The 24,741-nt window shown below is 42.0% G+C and overlaps 1 protein-coding gene across 17 annotated transcripts in view; it reads right to left on the bottom strand.

Annotated features, from left to right (window-relative positions):
* Positions 1 to 24,741, bottom strand: part of GIT2 (GIT ArfGAP 2) — a 47,932-nt gene that overhangs the window by 4,982 nt on the left and 18,209 nt on the right. For 3 of the 17 annotated variants that reach the window (XM_032847373.1, XM_032847381.1, XM_032847380.1), the window contains 11 exons: positions 23,659 to 23,704; positions 22,267 to 22,318; positions 18,752 to 18,824; positions 18,435 to 18,532; positions 17,308 to 17,419; positions 13,376 to 13,518; positions 11,260 to 11,409; positions 7,407 to 7,655; positions 5,670 to 5,759; positions 1,483 to 1,565; positions 695 to 883 (listed from right to left, as the gene is read on the bottom strand). In XM_032847373.1, coding sequence (XP_032703264.1) covers positions 695 to 883; positions 1,483 to 1,565; positions 5,670 to 5,759; positions 7,407 to 7,655; positions 11,260 to 11,409; positions 13,376 to 13,518; positions 17,308 to 17,419; positions 18,435 to 18,532; positions 18,752 to 18,824; positions 22,267 to 22,318; positions 23,659 to 23,704 — 1,285 coding nt within the window. Of the gene's footprint in view, positions 1 to 694; positions 884 to 1,460; positions 3,455 to 5,669; positions 5,760 to 7,406; positions 8,984 to 11,259; positions 11,410 to 13,375; positions 13,519 to 17,307; positions 17,420 to 18,434; positions 18,533 to 18,751; positions 18,825 to 22,266; positions 22,319 to 23,658; positions 23,705 to 24,741 lie in introns of those variants that run through there. The other 14 variants (XM_032847375.1, XM_032847374.1, XM_032847378.1 and 11 more) reach the window with 14 other exon arrangements.

The raw sequence follows: 24,741 nt of genomic DNA, 5'->3' as shown, positions 1-24,741 counted from the left end.
TCCCTCTACCTGCCTCTCCTCCCACCCCACTCCTGCTCTCTGGCTCTGACAAATATAAACAAACAAACAAATAAACAAATTCTTAAAATAAAACAAAACAAAACTGCAGGATGTGGTTCTGCTCAGAGTAAGATGCCTCTTCCTTCAGGAGCATAGTATTATTTGGGTGTCAATTAGATTCACCTTTATCTGTAAACCACTTTGTTTCCTAGATGTTCACACATGCTTGCACACATGCACACACATACGCGCACAAAAAGGAGACCTAAGAAATCAAATTCGTGTCAGGATACCTTTTAAATCAGACAACTCTGCTCTAGCTAGAGAGACCACAGGGAGCACAGGGGTTGGAAGAATCAACCGTAAGCTCTAAGGAAGCTTCTTTCTTTCCTCTCGATATCCAGCACCAGGAATAGGACTAACCCTAACTAGGCTGCAATTCTACTTCTAGAGGCATGTTTCCAATGCACTTTTCAAAAGAACATGGAAAATGGAAAATACCAAGTAAAAACCAAAAAAACCCCACTGAAATTTACAAATTTGTTCTTAGGCCTGTTACACAAACTGAACTTTTCAAAAAACCTTAAAAATAACAACATGCTGAAATAAATCCAACCCATCCTTGTTGGTAATGGAGCAGCATCTCTTTCAGAGCATGTGCACTCTTCCAGGTAGGATTTCCAAACCCCCTTACCTGTCATGTTTATTTTCTTGAGCTGCTCTCAAGAGCTCCTGTATGTTTTTGGTGATCTGTTCAGTTTTCCGGATGACGTCTTCCGTGCTGGGGAGGACGGGGCTTGGGGCTGTGTGGGGTTCTGCTGTATCTGGTACTGAGCCGTCGCCTTGCCACACCAAACTCCTCTGCCTTCCCTTTCTGCCTGACCTGTGACCATCAGAAAGTGGCTACATGTGACAGGTGCTTCTCAGCTGCCTCTCTGCTTCTAGGAGCCAGTGCATGTGCACCTGCTGAATGCATGAGCTGGCTGCTTGTGTGGTTTCCTATATCCTGTCGGGGAGGAGACTCACGGTGAGGCTGCTTCCTCAACAGGCAGCCGCAGCTTACATGGCAGCTGCTTCATGCTACCACGGGGCTGGAAATTATGACTCTCAGAGAAAGGGTAAAGATGGGGAAAGGGAGGAAACAAGTGGAACAGCAAGGATGTGCTGTTACAGAGCCATCCTGAAGCCAGCTCATCCCTTGGGCTACGACGTAGAATGTGACCTCATGTTGACTTAAGAATACTGATTTTAAGCACATTACAGCCTCAGAGACGTGTATAATATGCTGGTAAAAGAAAACCAGGCCCCTGGGGTAATAACAGGATAAGAGGTTGAAGTATGAACTTATGCCTCCATGTTTTATGACCTCATGGGTCTGAAAATACAGAGCAGGCATGTGGGGGATAAAGTGCGTCTCCTGAGCACGGCTGCTAGGTCTCAGGTTCGAGAGCCCACCCCAGGGCAGTACTCCTGCAGCTGTACCCTGTGTCGTCTGGGTCCGTGTCATTGGGGGTGTTGTCGTAGTCACTTTCAGGTGTGCTGTTCTGCTTCTCCAGCCTGGATGCCTGCAAGAGAGAAAGGCAACACCTGTTATGTTTCAAGCATGATACATTTGGGAGCCTTGCCTAGGAATCATTACCCATTAGGCTATGTGGCCTTCAGGCCTCAGATCTCACTTGGGACAGGAATCAACCCTTTATTGAAAATTTAGTAGAAGCTGAATAGTAGATCCAGAAATGATTTCTCTCTTTCTTGGCAACATTTTCTTCTTAGCTCAGTGGCAACTCCATAAACAGATCCCTGGTATAAACTAACGCAGACATGTGAGGCAACAAACTATATTTAGTTCTCTAAGGAGTATGGAGTTTAACTAAAATACAATGCACACAGGCTAGCACTTACATACTCAAGACCTAGGGGACAACACCAAGGCCACAGAATCGGCAGAAAACCAGCACCAAGAACCTAAGTCCCGTCTCCTACTAACTCCAGTATTCCATGCCTGGGGCCCTGAGGATTGTCACTGCTCAGAACACTTAGGGCTCTCCAAGAACTGCCCTCAGAGACAGTTGGTATGAGCCACACAAGAAAACTGTTATTACTGTTGCATGTTGTTTGTGAACCAAAATGGATTAATCCAGCATGACATTTGGTATCCAACCACTTTTATGTTTCCCAAAACATCTATCCCTCAGGATACAAATATTTGATGCAATTGTGGAGTTTCAAAAACGAGACACAGATTCCATAGAGGAATCCTAAAAATGTTTTGGGCAAATGTCAGCACAGTGAAGCACAGGTCTTCCAGGGTGACCAAATTTGGAGGGGACCACATTACATTCCCTTGAAGGGGGCTATGTTAGTTCTGGAGTGTTTTAAAAATGATTTTCCCTCAGTATTTATTTTATCCACAATGTTTGGGAATTTCATCCTCTAGAACAGAAGTCAGTGGAATCTGATTCAAAACCTAACCAATTACTTTGCAAAATACAAATACGAGCTATTTCTACCTTTACACCTTGAATTTAATCCAAGTTAATTGAAACATGTGACTAAGGAATTTTATTGATGCTGCAATAAATATGGCTAAAGATACGGCTGTAAATTAAGACCCTTGTTCAAACCTATGGAGACTCTGTATCTTCATCCAAAAGAATGGCTAGTGTAGAGTAAGCCAGTTTAAGAGTCTATATGAAGTCTAATTATCTGCTCCTTGCTGGTAATGCTGCTTGGCCCTCCGAAGGCCCGATGCAGACTGGCAAGGCTGCCAGCCCCAGGGTGGGAAAAGACTTATTCATGCCGCATTTCGCTTTACTCTCCCCATGGCCTCCTTTTCCTCTCCCAGGGCAAAGACACCCTTCCACTGTATGCTGAGGTTTTCCCATATTTGAATGTTCCTATTTGGATCTCTAATTTAAGATGCTTGCCGGGTTCCTACTAAAATTCAGTGTGAGCTCATGCTCTATCTACTCAGATTCATCTGGCAAATGATTTAAAGTGTTGGCTTGGAGCCATGTGGAGAGTCTGTAAAGCTACTCTATAAAATCTATGACAACCTTCCAGATCCCTGAGTTTTTCTCTCCTATCAGTAAGCAGTTCTGTTTTACCAGGTGCCTTATTCTGACCTGGCTTTATGAATCCATTAGTCAGTTACTGGAATACAGAAGTGTAGCTGGAAGACCAAAGCTAGGCATGTACCCTGTGCAGGAATAGGGAAAGCAGGCTCTTCTAGAGGTGATCCAAAATAAACAAAAATACCCCATCTTACCTTTCACAGGGAATGCTTATTTCCTTTAGTTTTAATATACACATGCACATACATGTGGATGAGTGTATGTGGATGTGTGTCTGTGTGTGTACATACACACATACACATACAAAAATGAAATGTAAAAAACTTGCATTTAAATAATTATTCTAGAAAATTCATCCAGAGCTGCTCCAGTGGAAAAATCTAGAAAACAGAATTAAACCCAGAAAAATCTCACATTTTTATAATCAATCTTTCTGCTTTCCTTGGTGTAAATGTGATAATTACAAATCAAATGCATTACCCCGCAATGATTAAAGTACCAGGTTTCATTCAAACATTTTAGAAGAGTTAACAACTCATATATCCAACAAGTACTCAGGAAATGTTCCTCAAGCACAGAAAACAACATATAGCAATAACCATCTGGGAAATCAGCTACTCACAGTCTTTCATCGTTGTCAACAAAAGCAAGGTACAGGATTTCAAATTAGCCAGCATTTAATTATATAAAAACGATTATAAACATGCAGAGCTAAGATTAAGACCTATTAGTTAAAGTGCTGCCCTCTCAAAGCTGTTAATAGAAAAGTTACCTTATAGCTGGTGCTGGTTTAGTTTACTGAATAGATGTGCAGTTTTCTCTGAATACCATAATAGCTTAAACTCATGATGAAGCTGTCAGGAACAATCAAGATTATCAGTATAGGGGTGCCTGGGTGGCTCAGTGGGTTAAGCCTCTGCCTTCAGGTCAGGACATGATCTCAGGGTCCTGGGATCGAGCCCTACATTGGGCTCTCTGATCTGCAGGGAGCCTGCTTTCCAACCCACTCTCTGCCTGCCTCTCTGCCTGCTTGTGATCTCTATCTGTCAAATAAATAAATTAATTAAAAAAAATTATCAGTATAAATGACGTAACTGTTAATCTTGTATAAAACTGTCTCAGCAAGCAGCTCTGTATGGATTTTCAAAACTACCAAAGAAGATAAATTTTTTTAAAACAAATTTCAGTGGGCAAAAGAGATTTACTTGACCCTTATTAGTAAAATTTCAAATGAGTTGTTTCATTTCTATTTAACTGTCCCTCAGTTAACTGAAAAATTACAATAAAAACATTGCAATTTAGTTTCTGAACTCTTCAGAAGACCAATACAACAAGAATTCCTTTTAATAGATTACCTCCAAGTGTTGAAAGGGCCTCGATGAGCCATATGGCACTGGTAGTGGGGAAGAAAGACTCTCTGTCATTCCTACTGATGTGGAAGGAATGGAAAAAAGCCTAGTGCAAACCCCACCCTGTCTGGGAGGGTACTGCGTCACCCACAGCCACCTTCCCTCCTCTCGAGTTAACCCTTCTGTTAAAGAAAGTGTGCCATGACCTGAATGCACATCTTCAAAGCCTATACACTCTCCCCACTGTTTTCCAGCTTGACATCATGCACTCTTTGTGTAGGAAAGGATTTTTTTTTTTAAAGTAGGCTCCACATTCAGCTTGGAGCCCAGTGCAGGGCTTGAACTCACAACCCTGAGATCAAGACCTGAGATCAAAGGTTGGATGCTTAACCGACTCAGCCAGCCAGGTGCCACAAGAAAGGATTCTTTAAACTGACAATGCCTTTGGGAGCAGGAATGTCATTCAAGTTCCTAGGATACTTCGACTTACCAAAAGGTTGGGTACGGAAGAAATGCTTAATAAATGTGATTGTCTGGCTACTCTAAAAGGGGCTTACCTGGAACACATACTGTTATAGGGAATGTAAATCATACATCATACATACACAAATGATGAATGATTTACAAGCTGGACTTGACCAACTCAGTAAGTGATGAGCTCCATACTAACAGCTGCCTACACCTCCAAAGCTGCCCCGTGTTGCAATTCTGATGCAGGACACAGGGACTGCAAAAACTGGGTATGTCAGGTATGGCATGGACATAAAAAATGTCAACAGGCAAAGAAATAAAAAAATAATAAAGCATGAGGTCTTAGTGTTTTAGTTAGCCCAAGTATACCAATGTTAATCTGATAACTGTTACTCTTGACAAATTTGACACAATTACCGTTACGATATTTAACCAGCAGCCAGCTAATTTTGATTGTTTAAAGAGACAGTATGTTCTGAATAAATGTTATAGGGCAAATTACAAACTTTGTTAATATTAAGTGAAATTGAGCAACATAGAGTTAGAGAAAAGGGAGACCACCTCCTACAGACATGCATGCGTGCGTGCGTGTGTGTGTGTGTGTGTGTGTGTGTGTACGCACGCATGTGCCCTTGGGCCGCTGTGGTGAGACACCTGGGGGAAGTACTGCCTCATGCAGGACAGAAGGGCAGTTAGTGGAGGGCCAGGAGAAGCACAAAGCGCCCAGGAGCACTGCCCCTCCTCCAGAGAGCAGACCGGTCAGAGTGTACTTAACCCTTCGGGTGCTTTCATCCCTCGACCAGGAAAGTGTGGAGGGGAAGGAAGGCAGAGACGAAGAGGAGGTCACAAGCGCACTCCTCCCGATCTGGAAGGGGAAAAAAAAACACACTCGGGAAAATACAAAACAAACAAAAAACCCTACCACCTACCCGGGCTTCAGCCCAGGGCTTCCCAGTAAAAGAATCCTAAAAAGTAACTCACTGTGTGAGATCAATGCTGAAATTTCTGTGACAAGCAAGCTCACTGCCATGCTAACTGACGACAGGTCCCCAGAAATGTTTACTCCTTTAGTGAGATGCCTCCCAGAAATTACTTGGAATTTACAAAGCCACTTTTCCATAAGAGAAAAGATAACATCTAGCCTAATTTGTTCATTTTGTCAGTTTTTTTTAATGGATAGCTTTAAATATTTGTTTTTTAATCAGGATATACTTGAAATAAGAAACTATATGAATGGTTCAGTTGGTATAGGTTATTAATCTATTCTTCAGTACAGATACAGAACTTTAGTAATAAAATAACATTGCATTCTAAATGTTTCTAAAATAAAAAAGGATACTGTGAAAAGTGACAAAGTTGCTTTTCCTAATTTTTGTTTTCAGTTATACAAAAATAAGATTAAGTTAGTTTGATGGCATTTCCATTACACCAAACGTATCAAATCAATTGCCTTAGAATGTTTTAGCCCAAACAACTTAAAAAGCCAAAGAGACCCCCCCCCACCACCCAACTACAACAACACTGAAATTTTATTGCACTTAAGCCTGACAAAATTAAACTAGGGCTTAATTTACTAGACCATATCCTTTACTCTGCATTTACTCAAAACTTCTTGGAGACTCCTATAAAATTTGACTAAAGAAATAACAACTTTCACGTTCATGAAAGATAAATCCTACTCTCTGAAAAAAAAACAAAGTTCTAAAGGGCTGTAACATTTTGTCAAAACATGGGTTTTTAAAACAAATTAATCCAAAAGAAATGTAACATCTGAAAACCTCAAAACACAATACTTATTCCACTGTAGAACAAGGTGGTTAGAGAGCAGCCTGTTGCAGAATGCAATCTTTGGCATACAATACTTGTAAAATTGGTATAGAGGTTTTACATTTCCCTTTTATGAAATGACACAGCAACATTTTCTCCATGAAGGGGAGGAGGGGGATGCAGAAGCTAAGCAGGCAGGCTGACCACACGCCAAGAGGCTGAGGAGGCACGGAGGCTTCCAGACCTACCCTGCACGTCCAGGCCACACACACCACCTGCCCCGCTGGAAGGGAGCAGAGAAGGCACGCTGAGTTCTAAGGGCTCCATTTCACAGAGGGGCACCTATCTGTCTACATCAAAGAAGATGGCACTTCCTTTTGCTGGTGACCTTTACCATTTGTTTTCGGTTTCAGAAATGGGGAAGAAAGTTTGTTACAAAAGAAGTTATAGTACTGGCTGGCTGGGAAAGATATGGATATGAGGGAGAAAAGTTGGGGGGCGGGGTTGCAGTGCTGCACAGGAACCAGAACCTGAACCTTGCTGGAAAACTTTCAGCCAATGGCCCTGTCTGCTTGCGGGAGTATAATGAGCATCTGTTGACATGTTAATACAGCAAACACAAGGAGAACTCTCCTAGCCCAATTTGGCAAAGCAGAAACACAGGGATCTGCAGGTTCAGAAGAGGGAATGCAGGAGTCAGGCTGGACAGAGAGTGAAGAGCGTAAGCGCCGGTGGTGTTACTTACGTGCGCGGGGAAAGGCTGGAGTCTCGTCCTGCTCTCTTCGGGGTGGTTCACTTCTCCCATTGGGAGATATGGTTTCTGACCTGATCCCGTCTCGTACATGGACATGGGCCTACTGCCCCGGGCAGACGGACGTCGCTTTAAGGAAGAGTGGTTCGAAGTGTCTGTGTACTCAGAACCAGTTTGCACCTGATAAATATTGGTTGTGGCCTGTTTCCTGAGGTTCGAATTTTCACTCTGGAGTGTTTGAAGCTGAAAGAAATGTTTGGCAGTGGGACGGTGTTTTTCTATAGCAAGCAGAAAAAGCAAACACCAAGTAAACGCATACAACTACCAGCTTTAAACAGTAAGAACAGTAACAGCTAGCTGGGTTGAAAGTTACAGGCAACTACAAACAAGAGCTCACTCTCCTAGAATGAGTGACACACAATCAACTCACTTTATCACTCAAGCAAATTAAACAGGCTTGATTTCTCATTGCAGAAAAGTTACAGTTTGGACTTTTTAAAAACAAAATGTCTAACCACTTAAAAACTGGTCATGGTGGGCCTGGGAAATGTTTGCAGGCAAGCCAGACTCTGGATTCTTCTAAGGTTGTTTCAAGCAAGAGCTTGAGATCATGAAGATTTAGGTAAGCTGCTTTTCAAATGAGCCCTGAGCAATTTGCAAATGCCAAAAATGCCAGCAGACACCATGGAAGCAGCACAAAGATAACCGGAGTTGCTTTGCAAAGCAAGAAAGACAGTGAAGTTCAGCTTACGAAAAATCAGATGGGCTATTGCTTCCCAAAAAGCCAACAAGAAAAATTATGATCAACAAATTTTTATTACAGAATACTCTTGATATTCCAAACAATTTAGAATTTCTTAAAAAAGAGAGGGAACCGAATCATGGTACGTTTGCTATATTAACATATCACGAAGAAAACTGGAGGCCTATCAAACTACGTTAACAGCTTCGTCTGAATGCTCCACGTAGCACGCTTGCTTCCCTCTGGTGATCCATCAGCTTTCAGCCAGGGCCGGAATATTTGGCCTCTCTCCTTTGGCTTTGTCACCCAAAAATGCGACCTTGGCGGTGTCAGCTTTAATTATTCTAATCTGCCTGGCACCACCCTATTTTAGTTAGAGGCTGTCACTTGGAGACCCTGATTGCTCCTTCCATTCCTCACATGCAGGCTGCTTCATGGTGTTTGATGAGTTAGAGTTAAGGGATCAGCAAGGAATCCTGTTACTTCTTAGCGTCTGGCATTTGAAACACAATTAACTGAGTCCCGTCTGCACAGTGTCCTTCCCCTCTGGTGCTCCTTCATCTTCCAAGACATTTTATAAGCTGGGTGTGGTGTAAGTTCAGCTGTCTACTCTTAGACAGAGACTGTAAACTCTGACCAAATTCCCCACCGGGGCCAAGGCTTAAGTCCGCAAGCAAACGTATTTGCACCAGAAGATCATTACTTTTTCAATAGCAAACCCATTCAGTGTTAGGAGTTACTTTCAATTTTTATTTAGAAAGCACCGATCTGTGAATTATACACCAATAGTGGCTGCTCCTCTTCATTAATTAGCATCTTTTCCAAGCAACTGTTAAATATGAAAGATCAGATACAAATCATGCTACTTTGTCAACTATATAGATACAAAAACTTTTACCTAACTTTGAAATAAAACCAACACATCTTTGCAAAATAAGCAAATTCTACATACTTTACAGTAATAGTGCCAAATTTTGAGGACAGTCTGGTTTATATTGCCTCTGCCACAGAAATACCCTCACTTCTGTTTTTGCCAAGGATGATCCACTAAGGAATGATAGAGTGCTTCTACACCACAAAGGCTTATGGGGTATAACTTCTATGTGCAACTCATTTCCTAATGAAAGAACAGCTGCAAAGTGACAAGCAGCCACTGAAAATTCCTACATTCCAGGATAGAGACAAGCAGAAGGTGCCTGTCAAACTATTTATTAGTGAGCCCATGTCCTAAAGGGAAATGGACACAGTCCAGAAAGTGAGGAGCAGAACCGCACATGCCCCTCCATGAATGACCAGTATGTCTGGTCATGTGCCTGTCTGTCTATGTAAAAACCTTCTCTTAAGAGTTTTTTAGATAATGCCTTGTCATCCAAAAATGAATGCCTTGAAATCTGAAACTTCAACTTAACACTTGTCATGCCTCTAGAATATCCAGGGTGGATTTTACTTGAATGTATTTGAGAGCACAAGTTCCTTGTCTTGATTTTAAAAAATTTTAGTCCTCGGTATTTGAGAGATGTCCTAGAATAAACTTGATTGATGCTATCTTAGTAAGAATCAGACTATACATGTTTGTTTGGAAGGAGTGTAACAGGAAATGAGAAGCTACAGGTAATTCAATAGCTCCAGAAATCAAAAGCATTTCTAAGAATTGAGGAGATAATCCATGAGCAATGGCAAATGATTTCACTTTGCATTTCTTAAGGCTCAAGCCATTTGCTTTCAGAGATATGAGGTTATCTCTGGCAATTTCTACAAATACTAAAGGAGCATTATAGCCCCCCCCCAAAAAAAGAAAAAAAAAAGTGATGGTTAGCAGACTTACACTGGCAAAGTCAGCATGTTTCAGAAAAAGTCACCTCAACAAAAATTATTAGTTCAATTAATGGGACAAGCTGTAATTCATTAAACAAAAGAGATTTCAGAAAAGACAGAAGTGCAAGCCCTGTATGATACAGCAGAAGGGCTCTTGGTCTACCCTGTTCACAGTTGCACACCAGCCCTTGATAGGGCCAGGCCGGCCCAGAACAAAGGGTGAATTAAAATCTGGTTGATCTTCAGGCAGTATTACAGGTTTGGGGCCATTTATCTAAAAAAAAAAAAGAAAAAATCTAGAACTCCACACCAAAAGAATCCTAGACCAAGCCCCAAGCGAGAGTGTACTGCAGTGTCCTTCCCTGACAGGCAGAGGGGACAGACCTCCTTCTTCTAGTTCCTCAGGCTTCCTTTAGGGGACATGACTGGGAAGGCCCAGCCACACAGGGAGTGCACCTTGTCCTCTGTTCCTGATAATGATTCTGAAACATTACTCTTCAAATGGCAGAATTAAGACACAGATACATACTTTGTTTTGTTTCTATTTAAGGGAAGTGCACAAAATCTGACAGGGACAGCCTTCTCATAAAGAGTTGCACACATAATCCCCCTTTAAGCATACTCCCTGCTACTAGTAGCCACGCTCCTTTTAGGGGCTAATATATTCATGTATTTCTGACTCTCCCAAAAGGCAGTGAACGAGAACATGCCAGGCAATTGGGATTGTCTCTTACGAGTGTACAGCTCTCGCCAGTGCAAACGAAAATGTTTTCTTATATTTATGGAGTCCCTACCCCATGGCAGGCCCTGCTCTAGGCTCTGAGGATATCCTAAATCAGTAAGTACTGGGGATGTGGGGACAAAGCTGCCAGAGCTGGGTGGGTAACAAGAGAATATGAGTGAGCAGGGATGGTACCCTCTGCACGGAGCGCTGAGAAGGGTTTCTGCCTGCTCTGTCTTCATGGTGTGGTTCTTTAGAATGAGCAATAGAATGGCATGCATCCATGAGGGGCATCCACATTCCCAGGAAGCACGGAGCAGTGCAAGGGTGGCCGCAACTAGGTTCAAGTGCCTGGGAAACTCACTCTCGACTTATTTCTAATCAAAAATCAAAAAACTTCATCTGAAATATCCAAATACATACTGCTTCCAAAAAGCTTGGCCCAAAGGTTTTTAGGTCTGTTATAATAACTGCTTTTCTTCCCTCTGCCCACCAGCATTGTGCCTGGGATTCTTCCTTATACTACGGGGTTAAAGAGTCAATCATCCTGGCATTTATTAACATGTTACCTTTTTCTGCATAATTCTCAGCTCGTCACTCAAGTTGTTATTCACCTTCATTAGCTGTTGTATCTTGGCCTCAGAAGCCACTAGAGCGTTTTTGACCTCCATAAATTCCTGCACAGTGACTGGTCCATCTGATAAATCTGAATCTAGGCTCTAAAAATAAATTGGGGAAAATGTTCACAATCTGAGATGACGATAACATGCAAGACTCATAGCTAAAGAATTTTAAATTCTGACCATGCCAGCTGGACTGCAAAGTTAATCAAAGCAAATCAAGGCTTCTGGGAGGAACACAAAAATAAAACATAAAGGTAGGGTTACTATAATATCTGAAAAATATCAGAGTCAGTATTTTCTAACAGAACAGGAAGTGTGGCCACAAATCTAGTCTGATGAGGACTCTCGGAGCATCTGTCTTGTATTGCCTGCCTGCCTTTCTCTTGCTCATTCCTTTTTCCTTTTTTTCAATACATTCTTTCAGTAATTCCTTCATTCCAACCTATTTGTATTGAGCATCAGGCAGTATTCTAGGGACCTGGGATATATAAAAAAAGAAAATAGACAAATATTACTGCTTCCATGGTGTTTATACCCCAGCAGAGTGGGAAAGGGACAAAATAAAAATAAGTGACTATCTAGTATGACAGCAGATGACAAGTGCTGTGGAAAACAGAGAAAATGGAGCAAGGTGAGGGACTGGGGAGACATTAGGGGTGAAGGTGGGTGCCTTTTAATGAGACAGGTGTGATAAGCCTTTGGGTAGGTGAGATATGAGTAACAGCTGGAAGGACATCAGTCCAGTGGCTGTCTGGAGGAATGTTCTAGCCAGCAGCAGAGCTTAGCCAGAGGGAGCAGGTGTGCAAGGCAGAGGATGCCAGCTGGTAGGATCCCATCATGACTCTGGCTTTTGGTCTCAATCTGGTGCTTCTGGGGACGCTGGGCAGGGGCGTATCAGATGGGACAATTGACTCTTGCTGTCCCCTCTGCATTCCCTGTATCTACCGATGGCACTACCCTTCTTGCAGTCGTGTGAGCTGGACAGCTCTGGACACATCTTCTGTAGGTCTACGTCCCCGCTTCAAACATTCAAACTTATTGCTGAGACCTGTTTATCTGTGTTTGTCCATTCTCAAACGTTTGCTGAGCTCCTCTGGGGCGAGATCTGGTAAGGTCTTGGGGACTCAGCAGCAGGTGGACCAGCAGGCCTCTGCTGCCTTCTCCTTGGGTCCACACTCCCTTGGCTACTGTGACTTCCCTTCCATCTGGACCCTCTCAGCATGGGCTCCACGGTGGCCTCTTCAACAGTACCCCAATGGGGTTTCCTTCCTTTGCTCTCTGACCTACCAAGAACCATCCTCCCCAAAAAGAGCAACCCAAATTGCTGACTATCGCCCCCTTGCCCTGCCTAAGAGTTTCCTGGGCTCTACACTGCCTGCCAAGGTGGGGACTCTTCCATCTGAGGTCATGTTCCTCCATGGGTGTGACCCCTGCCCTCTGCTACAGTTGTGTGTCCCAGTCCTTTTAGGCTGTCTCTACCAAGAGCAGGTTCTGCAAGACATCCTCCTTCCTTCTCTCTGCCTACATCACCCTCCCCTGCCTCCCCACATACCTAATCCCATGCATCCTTTAAGGCACATGTTCACAAGACACTTACACAGTGCCCCCGAACACTTGTCCTTGCCAACAAGCTGAGTGTCCTCTCACACCCCTACCCCTGGCTTCCATTTGTTTCTTATGACATGTATCACTTTGTACCACTGCCTGCAGTTCTCTCTCCTAACGGCAGGGGGCGGCCTCACAGGAAAGGGACTGGGCCTCATTTGGGAGATGATCCAGAGAAGTTACTTGACAAACATTTGCTGAGGGAATAAAACACATCAGCCCCTCCTCACAAGTTTTACAAATCACAACCGAGGTAGGACTGTGATTCAGCAATCAACTTAGGGACACAGGACCCCCTATTTTAAAACGATTTACCTTGCTGGCCCAAGCTAGAAGTAAACCCAACTTTACCTCCAGAGCACTTTTCACAGTGGTTTACAAATAAGACGATTTTGCAGGAGGAAAGATTCCAAGAAGAAACATAGTCTCCCTTTCTGTGTGCTATGTGTCACCTCACCTTCTGCCTGTTTGCTTTGCTTGCAGTAGCTTCCAGATCTGTGTCTTCATCTGAGGCCACACTGTCATAGTCTGGCTGGTCATTGTCTTGACTCTCAACACTGTGCTGGTTACTGATTGTTTTCAGTATAAGCTCCACATTGTCTATCAATAGAAGCAAATAACTTTTCTTCAGGCTTAAAAAAAACTTTTTCCCTAAAATCCCCTGGGAGAAGTTTTGGGTTTAGCCATTTAAAGACTAAAAGAAAATGATAGAAATCCCAATATTATAGTCACACTAATGTAAACATCACAGAGCAAGTTATCAACCAGACAGAGGGCCTACCATCAACTGCACAGAGGCATTTCAGCGTCTCTCTGGGTCACTCACCAAATCTGGGCAAATTAATTAGGTGGTTTATGAAAATGCTGCTCAGACTGAGGAGGCAGGTTCCCGAGTTTCTCATCATTCCAGGAGACAGAGTGTAGTTCCAAATCAGGGAACTAAAGTTGTAACTAATATAAAATTAACCGTGATTCAACTGTCACTGTCTTGTTTACAAGGTAATGTCACTGTAAGGACACTGTTAAAATGGAGCCTGGAAACTTGCTGCTCAAAGAACAGGCTCGCTGGCATTTAGTCCTGACTGCCAGAGAGAACGGAGAAAACAGAACAACCCAGTGGACAGACACACGTGCACACCAGGGAGGTATGGCCTACAGGGTAGCAGGGATGATTCCATAGGCTCTAAAACATTTTGAATAAAAGATTTCACAAATTATCCAAGTCTCTTCCAACTTCTCTGAGGCAACTAACTCAAGGTGACCTCTGATTTCCAACAGGAATTTTAATTTTTCAAATTAATATTTAAGATGGATATATCATCTGAATTACAGAAGTAATACTCAATACAGAAAATCTGAGGGACACCTGGGTGGCCCAGTTAGTTAAGCATCTGCCTTCGGTTTGGGTAACGATCCCAGGGTCCTAGGATCGAGTCTAGGATCTGGCTCCTTGCTCAGTGGGGAGCCTGCTTCTCCCTCTGCCTGTTGCTCCTCCTGCTTGCGCTCTCTCCCTCTCTCTCTGATAAATAAATAAATAAAATCTTAAAAAAAAGAAGGAAAGAAAGAAAAGAAAATCTGAAGCTAGTGGTAATCAATCATAGCTGTTGATTTATTTTGGTCTATACCTTTCCGGTCTTTTCCTAAATACATAAAGAGTCCATTTCATCACTTGTAGTTGATATGGTCCCTAAAGGTGTGAAGACTGAATTAGCAAATCTTGAACCACTGTTCCAAGAGGACACACAGGGGTAGGTTCCTGCCAGCCTTTGCTCATGTTTTTGTCACTGATTGATACGGAACCTTATGTTATGTGTGTTTCTGCTTACACACCATTTTTTATTTTCATTTTTAAATTTTTTATCTTTTTAAAAAATTTTATTTATTTATTTAATTGACAGAGAGAGACAGTGAGAGAGGGAACACAAGCGGACGAAGTGGGAGAGGGAGAAGAAGGCTTCCCACTGAGCAGGGAGCCCAATGTGGGACTGGATCCCAGGACCCTTGGATCATGACCTGAGCTGAAGGCAGATGCTTAAGGATTGAGCAACCCAGGCGCCCCAATTATACATTTTTAAAAAACATTTATTTAGGGTCTCCTGGGTGGCTCAGTGGGTTAAGCCTCTGCCTTTGGCTTGGGTCATGATCTCAGGGTCCTGGGATTGAACCCCGCATTGGGCTCTCTGCTCAGGAGGGAGCCTGCTTTCCCCTCCCCCTCTGCCTGACTCTCTGCCTACTTGTGATCTGTGTCTGTCAAATAAATAAATAAAATCTTCAAAAAAAAAAAACCCCAAAACAAAAAACATTTATTTATTTGTTTGAGAGATAGAGAGTGACAGAGCATGAGTAGGGGAGGGGCAGAGGGAGAGAATCTTTCATGCAAACTCCATACTGAGTGTGGAGCCTCCCATGGAGCTCAATCCCACAACCCATGAAATCACAACCTAAGGGGTGCCTGGGTGGCTCAGTCGGCTAAGCGTCTGCCTTTAGCTCAGATCACGATCCCAGGGTTCCTGGGATCAAGCCCTGCTTCAGGCTCCTTGGTTGGCAGGGAGCCTGCTTCCCTCTCTCTGCCGCTCCCCTAGCTTCTGTTCATGTTCTTTCTGTTAAATAAATAAATAAAACCTTAAAAAAAAATCATGACCTGAGACAAAACCGAGTCAGACGCCCAACTGACTGAGCCACTCAGGTGTCCCTGTTCAGACACCTTTAATATACACTGCTGATTCATTAACAGTGAACTCACAGCCAAGAGCACTAAAACCCATATTTGAATGAAACCTATCTAACACAGGTATTTTCTCCATAAGGCACATCACAGCTTTCTTGTGCTAAGGAGCCCCAGACAGGACTATGGAACTACGCTTGGGGGCCATTTTAAACAGCAGAATCATCAACAAAAAGCACAAAAATGTAAAATGTGGTACTAAGCAGACCTAAAAAGGCCACTTGTTAACAGTATGACAGTTGAGCCAAAAAGACATACAAATGTTTTGTTTAATTTTAACCAGGTATGTGAGTTTTGGGCAACTCAATTTTTTTGCCTCTCTGCACATGTCCACAAGTTGCCATGAAAGTGCTGATTTTGAAGTTACAGATAAGTTTTAGTAGATGAATTTGCAAATATGCAATCTGAAATAATGAGGATTATGTATTTACACAGTACTTAATGCAGTATATTTACTTGTACATATGTATGTGTATAAATGTTTTCCTTACAAAATGGGGATTAAATACTTAAAAAAAGACTAATCTATTCCTTTATGTTGTGTCATTATATATTCTTTGGGGGGGAAAATGTCTGCATTATTCAAATATGTGATTCTCTCTATTATTTGTTTCTAATGTTTTCAAAAAAGTATTACATATTCTCACAACATCTCTGATTATTTTCCCTCAAATAAACAGAAATAGTAATACCAAATCAAAGAGTATATACATTTTGAGATTTCAAATTTATGTATCACTGCACCTTCACCAAAATTTAGATTTTCTTAGAATTTGCTTATTCCTGGTTGAGCCAGTAAAATCAAAAACAAACTAATGTCAGTTAATGAACTGAAACCTTAATTTTTATGGTATGTATTTCTTCTGTTTAAATGTTTTATAATTAGGGACGCCTGGGTGGCTCAGTTGGTTAAGCGGCTGCCTTCGGCTCGGGTCATGGTCCCGGCGTCCTGGGATCGAGTCCCACATCGGGCTCCTTGCTCAGCGGGGAGCCTGCTTCTCCCTCTGCCTCTGCCTACCACTCTGTCTGCCTGTGCTCATGCTCTCTCTCTCTTTCTCTAACAAATAAATAAATAAAATCTTTAAAAAAAAAAAAAAATAAATGTTTTATAATTAAAAATGTATTACTTCTATAATTAGAAATAAACCAAGAAGTATATAGAAATAGAGATGGAGAAGAGTGTGTTCTTAAGCACAGAGCTGGGACGTGGAGCTACTAAGCTAGACTCAGTAGGGCATCTTGGAAATAGGGCTCGGTGCTCTCTACAAGTTTAAACCACAATAATTCTTACCATAGACATCTAAAGTTTAAAGTAATAAATTTTATTATTTAGAGCTCAATTCTGTTTGTAACCAATAACAGGTGGGCTGAAATATCAATCAAGAAGGCTGATTTTTCTTCTGCCCTTTAATAAGACCTAAGTCAGACTTTTAGGTTAATTTCAGGATGCAATTTTATAGGGAAGATAAGTGATCTAAGAGGAAAAAACATATTGGACAAATTTGAATAGCAGTTAACAACACTGAAATATTTATAATTCATCAGGGCTCAAAAGGGTAAACTTTTGATGATAATTGTTTTAGTTAATTTATAATTCTAAATTTAATATCTGTGTCGAGTTTAGAAGGCCAAAGAATCAAATTTTAGCAGCTTGAAACAGTTACCTTTTGAACCAGAAAGAGGACTGCCTTGCTGTCTCCTCTTGGCGTCACTGAGAATGTCGATGACCAGTGTGGCAAACTCATGGGCGTTAAACCGAGCAAGTTTCTGTCTGCCCTGAGAGAGGAAATAATTGGAAATATTCCCAAATGTGAAAACATACACGTGGATATTCACATAAAACCAATCACATTGTTAGACTTGAGTAAGACTCTGAAGCAAAGACTTCCAAGCATGATCAAAGTATCACAGCAGTCTAGGGGAGGCACACATCAACATTTTCCTTGCAAACAGGGCAGAGTCATCTACACAAGAGAACTAAATAATACCGTGCGCATTTATTTTTGTGAACAAAACCAAAATATTTCTACCTGATGCTTTTTTCCCCATTATCAATGCAGTTTTGAAGTAGACCCAGTAATGAAATACTGATTTGAAAGAAAGAAAATTCAAAATTTCAAGATAAAGTTATAGCCTAGATGCTGGAACTCCATCATTATATATAGCCGTTAACCAATAAAAATTAAAAGTCTTTCCCAATTTACTCAACCTTTCTCCTCCTGACAGAGGCTTAGGCTGTTTTTAATGCTCTACTATTTTATACAGTGCTTTGATGAAAATCACTGTGCATAAATCTTTGTTATTTTTATTTTACAAGCATACATTCCCAAATAAGGATTATGTATGGGAAAGGATGGACTTAATTTTGAGACTTCTAAAATCAGTTAACAAATCACTTTTCTGAAGTCTACAGCAATGGAAACTCTTATCTGTAGTGTAAGAAAGCCCATTTTCCTATATCCTTACCAGCCTGGAGTAGTTGATTGATGAAATTTTAATGAATGCCTTTAGGTTGCTTTCTTGAATTACTAGTTAGGCTAAACATTTCTTCACATTTGTAAGCCATTTATTATTTCTTCTGTGAATTATTTTACATTCTTTTCTAGTCTTTGATTTACATTTATTGCTTTTCTTACCGATTTCTTGAGTTGTGTATATGTGTGCGTGTGTGTAAAAGAAATTAACTTTAATCAATCAAAACATTTAAAATACCTGGCCTCAGAAAATTAAATACCATATCAGCCCTTCCCAAAATACCACCACTGGTTACTTCTCAGACTCGGCCACTTGCCTGGTTCCGTGTTGAAGAGTACTCGGGATTGACCGGAAGGAAGGGGACGACAGTTGTCTCGGTTACCAGGGTGCTGTGGTTTTGCGTGGCAAGCCAGACTAGCCAGAGGAAAGAGCCAGAGACAGAATCTTATCACCACAAGTGTGCCACTGCTTCTCTGAGAGCCGCAGCTCGGGCGTCACGAGGGAAACTAGGGGAAGCACACTCCAAAACCAACATACACAAAAGTAAATGTCGACAACATGCAACAACAGGACAGTAGAAGTACTGCCCACCAACAACAGAAGCTTGTAAGAGAAAGCCACGCTTTCAGTCACCTGCATCGGTCTCTCGCCTGTCAACTTCATCGTACACATCCATGGCAAGTTCTTCAAACAAATGATTACTTAGCTGCAAGTGAAAAAAAAAATACCAGGAACACAAGGGACAAGGATTAATGCTGGGAGAATGAGTAGGCACTGTGACTTATTCACCCTTTAATCTCCAATGTCTTATCCAAAGCCAGTGCTTAGTAAATACCCACTGTCAAACAGACAGTAACATTTCCAGAATAGTACAGATCCTCTAGAAATATCTGCCTCCCACAGCAGCCTCACTCCTTTGTGACAAGCAGACAGGGGTGTGCTATAAAGGAGGGCAAAGTCATCTGAAATGCAGGGTCCAGTTCTCGACTCTCCGCGTGACATCACCCTTTAAAGCCCCCTCTTTTGCTCTTGAGCATTTGTCGGTGCCCACAGATAGAAAGGATCCTAAATCCATGGTGGGACAGAGATGCCAAAACATGCCATTTTCAGAATGTAAAACATGCCACTGCAGAAACCATCATCCAGTCTTCAGTAAGCCACTTTGCTATATTCTTCAGGAAGGAGGCCTCCAATCCCGGAAAGTACTCAGCACCCCCCACAAAGGGCAGCCTGTCTAATCAGCGTGCTGTGCAGTGTCAGCCAAAAGAACAGTCTCCATGCCAGCTGGCAGCCACTGGGATGGGAAGGACAGCTGGGTCTTCCTCAGCCCAGTTGAGGCTAAGCCTCCACCAGGATGGCTCCAGCTCTCTGCACTGTTTTCCTTATAAAACACATCCTGATGGTTGGTGGCTGTCACTTTTTAGTTGACAATGAATCTTATTCCTTACTGTGCTCCTTATGTCCACCCACAGTATCTGGCCCTGAGATGGGGCCCAGTAAATATCCAGTCACACAGTGACCAGAAGGTATTTTATGTGGCAATTTAAAAGGCTGGCTAGGGCGCCTGGGTGGCTCAGTGGGTTAAGCCGCTGCCTTCGGCTCAGGTCATGATCTCAGGGTCCTGGGATCGAGCCCCGCATTGGGCTCTCTGCTCAGCAGGGAGCCTGCTTCCTTTCCTCTCTCTCTCTCTGCCTGCCTCTCTGCCTACTTGTGATCTCTGCCTGTCAAATAAATAAATAAATAAAATCTTTAAAAAAAAATAAATAAAAGGCTGGCTAAACAGACCTCATGGGAGCTTGTTAAAATTGGTAGACTGTTGGGTGAGAGAAGCAGGATATACAATCCTATAATTAAGATTAAGCTTCCATTAAAAAAAATGACATGCACATAAAATAAGAATCAGAATATATCAAAATATTGAGCCTGAGTCCATTAGGAATAATGTGAATGAAGATGATTCCCCCTGTCCATTTCCCGCATTTTCTCTTGTGTGCTGAATTTATATTTATAGTTGAAAATAAACTCTGAGAGCCTTTTGCTGAATAAAGTAATGAGGGACTGGGAACTTGAACTTGCCTCTTAAATATCCAGTCTCTTCCCAATAAGTGGCTACAAGCTAAGGTTATTATTACTCAGTAACTACAACAAGACTGAAGGCTTACATCCCAGGCACTGTGCTACTATCATCACATTTATACTCACGACACCTCTATGAAGACAGGAACTACTATTATCCTACTTTACAGACAAGGAGACTGAAGCACAGAAGTTAGGAGCTTGCTTGAAGTCACAAAGCCAGCAAGTGATAGACGCAAGATCCAAGTTTAAGTCTCTCCAATGTTAACACTTACTAATTTAAGAAATATATTAGTCTTTTATTTCTCTCAGCTGGGGAGAGGGAGATATTTTAGAATAAACACTGCAGTGGCACTGGTCCAGCTGTCCCCCATGAGGGGGAGACCACGGGGTGGGGTCAACAAGTAATAACAGCAGTCCATCCTCACGGAGCATTTTAATCTGCAGCCGCTATTGATCATTAGCTCCCTTTCCAGGAGAGGATGCCAAGACACAGACAAGTTAAGGAGCTTGTCAGAGATGAGCTCTGTACCCGACCAGTCTGAGCCAGAGCCCGAGTTCTTGAGAGCTATACTCAACTTTGTTCCACATATTTATCTAGCGCCTGCCACATGTTGGAGATATGACCGACGTAACCCCAACTTTTGTGCAGCTCTCTCAGCATAGCAAATGTTGGTCATTCAAAGGGAGCTGGAGTAATACCAATAATGTTTTTATTATTTAAAATAAAAATTGGCTTATATACTCTAATTAAAAGGAAATGAGACTATTTAGTGCTATCTGATTCCAAAGCTTGTCATCTTAATCATCCTATCATATGACCTCCTAAATTTAAGAAACGTGGTAAAACAGACACACATAACCACAGATACAGAACACAGAGACACCAAATTGCATAAAATACATTTATTTCATAACACAATTAAATACTAGTAGTGATAAATTCATTTTATGTAATATTTAGTACTTAATATATGAAGTGTTAGTAAAGGGTCTTCTGTGAAAAGAGGAACAAAGAGAAAGTCATACATTAGGGGAGAGGCAATTTCAGAGTCAGGCTTGGGGAAACTCCCTTCTACACTAGGTGGTCAGATTTCAGCTACTTGAATGACAAAAGGCTGGAAGCCCGGAAAGCAGAACACTGCAGAAAGAGAAGATTCCCAAAGAGGATCTGAAGGTGGTCTCGGAGAGTGTTAACCCAATGGGATAAATACATTCACACACGTGTACACACGTGCACACATGCAGGAGGAACCAGATGGAAACCAGGGCAAAAACTGAATGGTGGGCACTGGATGACGCCCTTCAAGGTCATGACAAGAAGTTAAGAATCTTGGTTCTGATCCAGAGAGCATGAGAACAGCCCAAGGCAGGCAATCTGGTGCTTGAGGCGGTGGGGAAGCACCCTGGTGAGGCCTCATCTGTGGCGATCAAACTAAGAGGAAGCTGCCCAGAGAAGCTGATCTGTTGGGCCCCTGACTGAGGCTGAGATGGGCAGGCGGGGAAGAGGGACGCAGACGGAAGGGAGGCACGGCCCTGCAGAACTGGGCAAGCTCTGAGTATGCACCTGGGGAAGGACCACCAGCCCTTGAAAACAAACACTTAAAAAGCTCTGCTGAACAACGTGGGCTCTGCAAGACAGTGATGATGGTGGCCCAATCCCAAATGGCGGCCAAGTGGATATGCGGCACTCACAACTCCAACGTCAGCTCCTGCCTTTCCCTAGCATCCTAGGTGGCTACCGGAAGGCATCCCTAAAAGTGTGTCCTACTCTTGAGAGAAACTAGGGAACTCTCAGGAGAAACAACTCCCTAACATCAAAGGCACAGTCTTCGCTTTCAGAATGACAGAGAAAAACGCCATTACCTGATGCAGAGCCGATAAATCAGATCTACTAAACTTAAGAGTACTTCTGTCTCTTCTCTAAGTACTTAATGCTCTGCTTCGGATTTTATAACATCCCAGAGGAGGAAACAAAGTCATCTGTTGTAGCAGGTAATGGGCTGAGGACAGGTATCAGCAGGATGCATGGTTTCCCACACTGAACTTCACTAGGAAACAGAGATACTCACGGATTGAAGTTTCTTCTTAGCAGCTTTTGCCAATTCAGACAAATCCAGGCTGCTAAGAAAATGTACAGAATAAGCAAATAAATAAAAAACATTTTTATGAGTTCTATAGAACCTTAAGATAGGCAAGGCATCAAGACATTAATTAACAGTTCAGGGACACGGTCAGAAACAAAAATTCTATAGCCCATTAGAGTTAGCGAGAAAACTTTTGAGCGTAAGAATTTGTAACTCCTTTTAGAAAAATCAAAGTCACGCAACATGGTACAGATAAAGATAATCACTGAATAACTAGTAGACAAAAACTACTGATGGTTCGTCCCCAGGCCCTTTATGTGAGAAGCCTCAATTCCTGAAGTATTAAAAAAAAGCATGACAGGGGCGCCTGGGTGGCTCAGTGGGTTAAGCCGCTGCCTTCGGCTCAGGTCATGATCTCGGGGTCCTGGGATCGAGTCCCGCATCGGGCTCTCTGCTCAGCAGGGAGCCTGCTTCCCTCTCTCTCTCTCTGCCTGCCTCTCTGTCTACTGTGATCTCTCTCTGTCAAATAAATAAATAAAATCTTTAAAAAAAAAAAAAAAAAAGCATGACAGAAGGAAATATGAAAAGGGCAGAATGTGAAAAAGCAGAATGGCAAGATTACATGTGGAATAACAGCTAACTGTTTCATAAACTCTTGACAGTGTTTGTGCAAAGGTAATTGGATAAATAAGGATTTCAAGTTCATTCCTGCAGCTGTGAACTTTGCTAACCTCACAGACCAGGGGTTGGCAGATTATGGCTCCTTTCTTTGTTCAGCCCATGAGCTATGCACGGTTTTTACATTTTTAAGTGGTTTGGGGGAAAAAACCCCAAAGCAAAAGAAAAATATTTCCTAACACAGGAAAAATTATATGGCACTCACATTTCAGTGTCCAGAAAGAGAATTTTCTTGCAACTGACTTGCCCTTCATTTACCTAATGTCCACAGATGCTTTCGTCTACAACTGGCAGAGCTGAGTAGTTGTGACAGAGGCTGTGTGGCCCACAAAGCCTAAAATATTTACTATCTAGCCCTTAAAAAATTTGCCAATCCCTGTTATAGACAAAGAATATCCTCTCTTATAATATAGAAATAGTCTGTGATACAACCTATCGACACGATATACCGTTACAACTAGCTAAAACTGTGACAATATCCCTAACACCAATTTTACTAGTATGTCTGTTACTTGTACTCTTTCAAACTTAAGTTTTACATGGTGGTTTACTTACAGCCGTCTTATTTCCAAATTGTATAGCCGTAAAAGAGAAAAATGTATGGGCTTTGTTAAATACAAAGTATAATACACTTAAACACTATACAACCAAGGAAATAATAGTGACAGATAAAACTGATTGGTATTTCAGTGGCCTTACCTGTCTGCCATTTGAGGTATTATAAAGTGCTGTCCATTTTTGTGATCTGAAACAGAAATCAAGCCAGAGTTTTGTTTATATAAATACTGGTAAGATCGATAAAGGAACACTACCATAATTTTCTTAATTTATGTCTTGCCATCAGTAGTTTCTCATAACTATGAATTATTTGGGGAAGGGGCAGAAGTTGTCAGACTGACTACGAACTGCCTAAGACCTGGCTAGTAGCAAGAATCATCTTCCTATTTTCTTCGGGCACAAAGGTCCAGACATCACTAAGCAAAAAGGCTGTGCTCACGCTAATCCTACACTTCATTTCATTCCCAGTGTAATTGATGATCTTTAGTCATGGAGAAAACTTCTAGGGAGCCTAAATGAGCAGAGTGGGCTTTTGTCAGCTCTCCATGTGGGATGGAGGAGCACCCTTGGGCTTTGGTGGCTTACCCTCAAATTAATCAATTAGCATAAAACCATTAAGGCTGGGGCAGGTGGTCTTGGCAGATCTGGGTGGGGCTTCCTTCTCCTACAAGGCTTACAGAGCCAGTCCCAACCTAGCTTCTGGAGGACACTGATCACATGCCAATGAATAAAAAGCCATTATAAACATTCAAATATAGGTTTTTGTGTAACATCAGTCTTTATTTCTCTGGGATAAATACCCAGGAATGGGAATGTTAGGTTATGTAGGTACTAGGTAAATGTGTATGTAACTTGGTAAGAAACTGCTAGACTTTTTGGCACAGTAGCTCTATCATTTTGTTTCGCAGCCAGCAATATAAGAGTTACAGTTGCTTCACATCTTCCCACTCATGTTGTCAGTTTCTTTGGCAGGTTTTAAAATTTTAGTCATTCTAATAGGTGTATAGTGGTGTCCTGTGCTTTTAATCTGCATTTCCCTTAATGGCCAATGATGCTGAGCATCTCAACTTCATGTGCTTATCTGGCATCTGAATATGGTCTTTGCCCAGTTTGTACTGGGTTGTTTGTTTTCTTACTGTTGAGATTTATATATTTAGGTATAAATATTCTGGACCCAAGTCTTCTGTTAGACACGTGATTTCCTAATATTTTCTCCCAGTCTGT

This window comes from Lontra canadensis, unplaced genomic scaffold (genome assembly GCF_010015895.1).
Source record: "Lontra canadensis isolate GAN:19392208 unplaced genomic scaffold, GSC_riverotter_1.0 scaffold187, whole genome shotgun sequence".
NCBI lineage: Eukaryota > Metazoa > Chordata > Mammalia > Carnivora > Mustelidae > Lontra > Lontra canadensis.
This window is presented reverse-complemented; position numbering and strand designations above follow the sequence as displayed.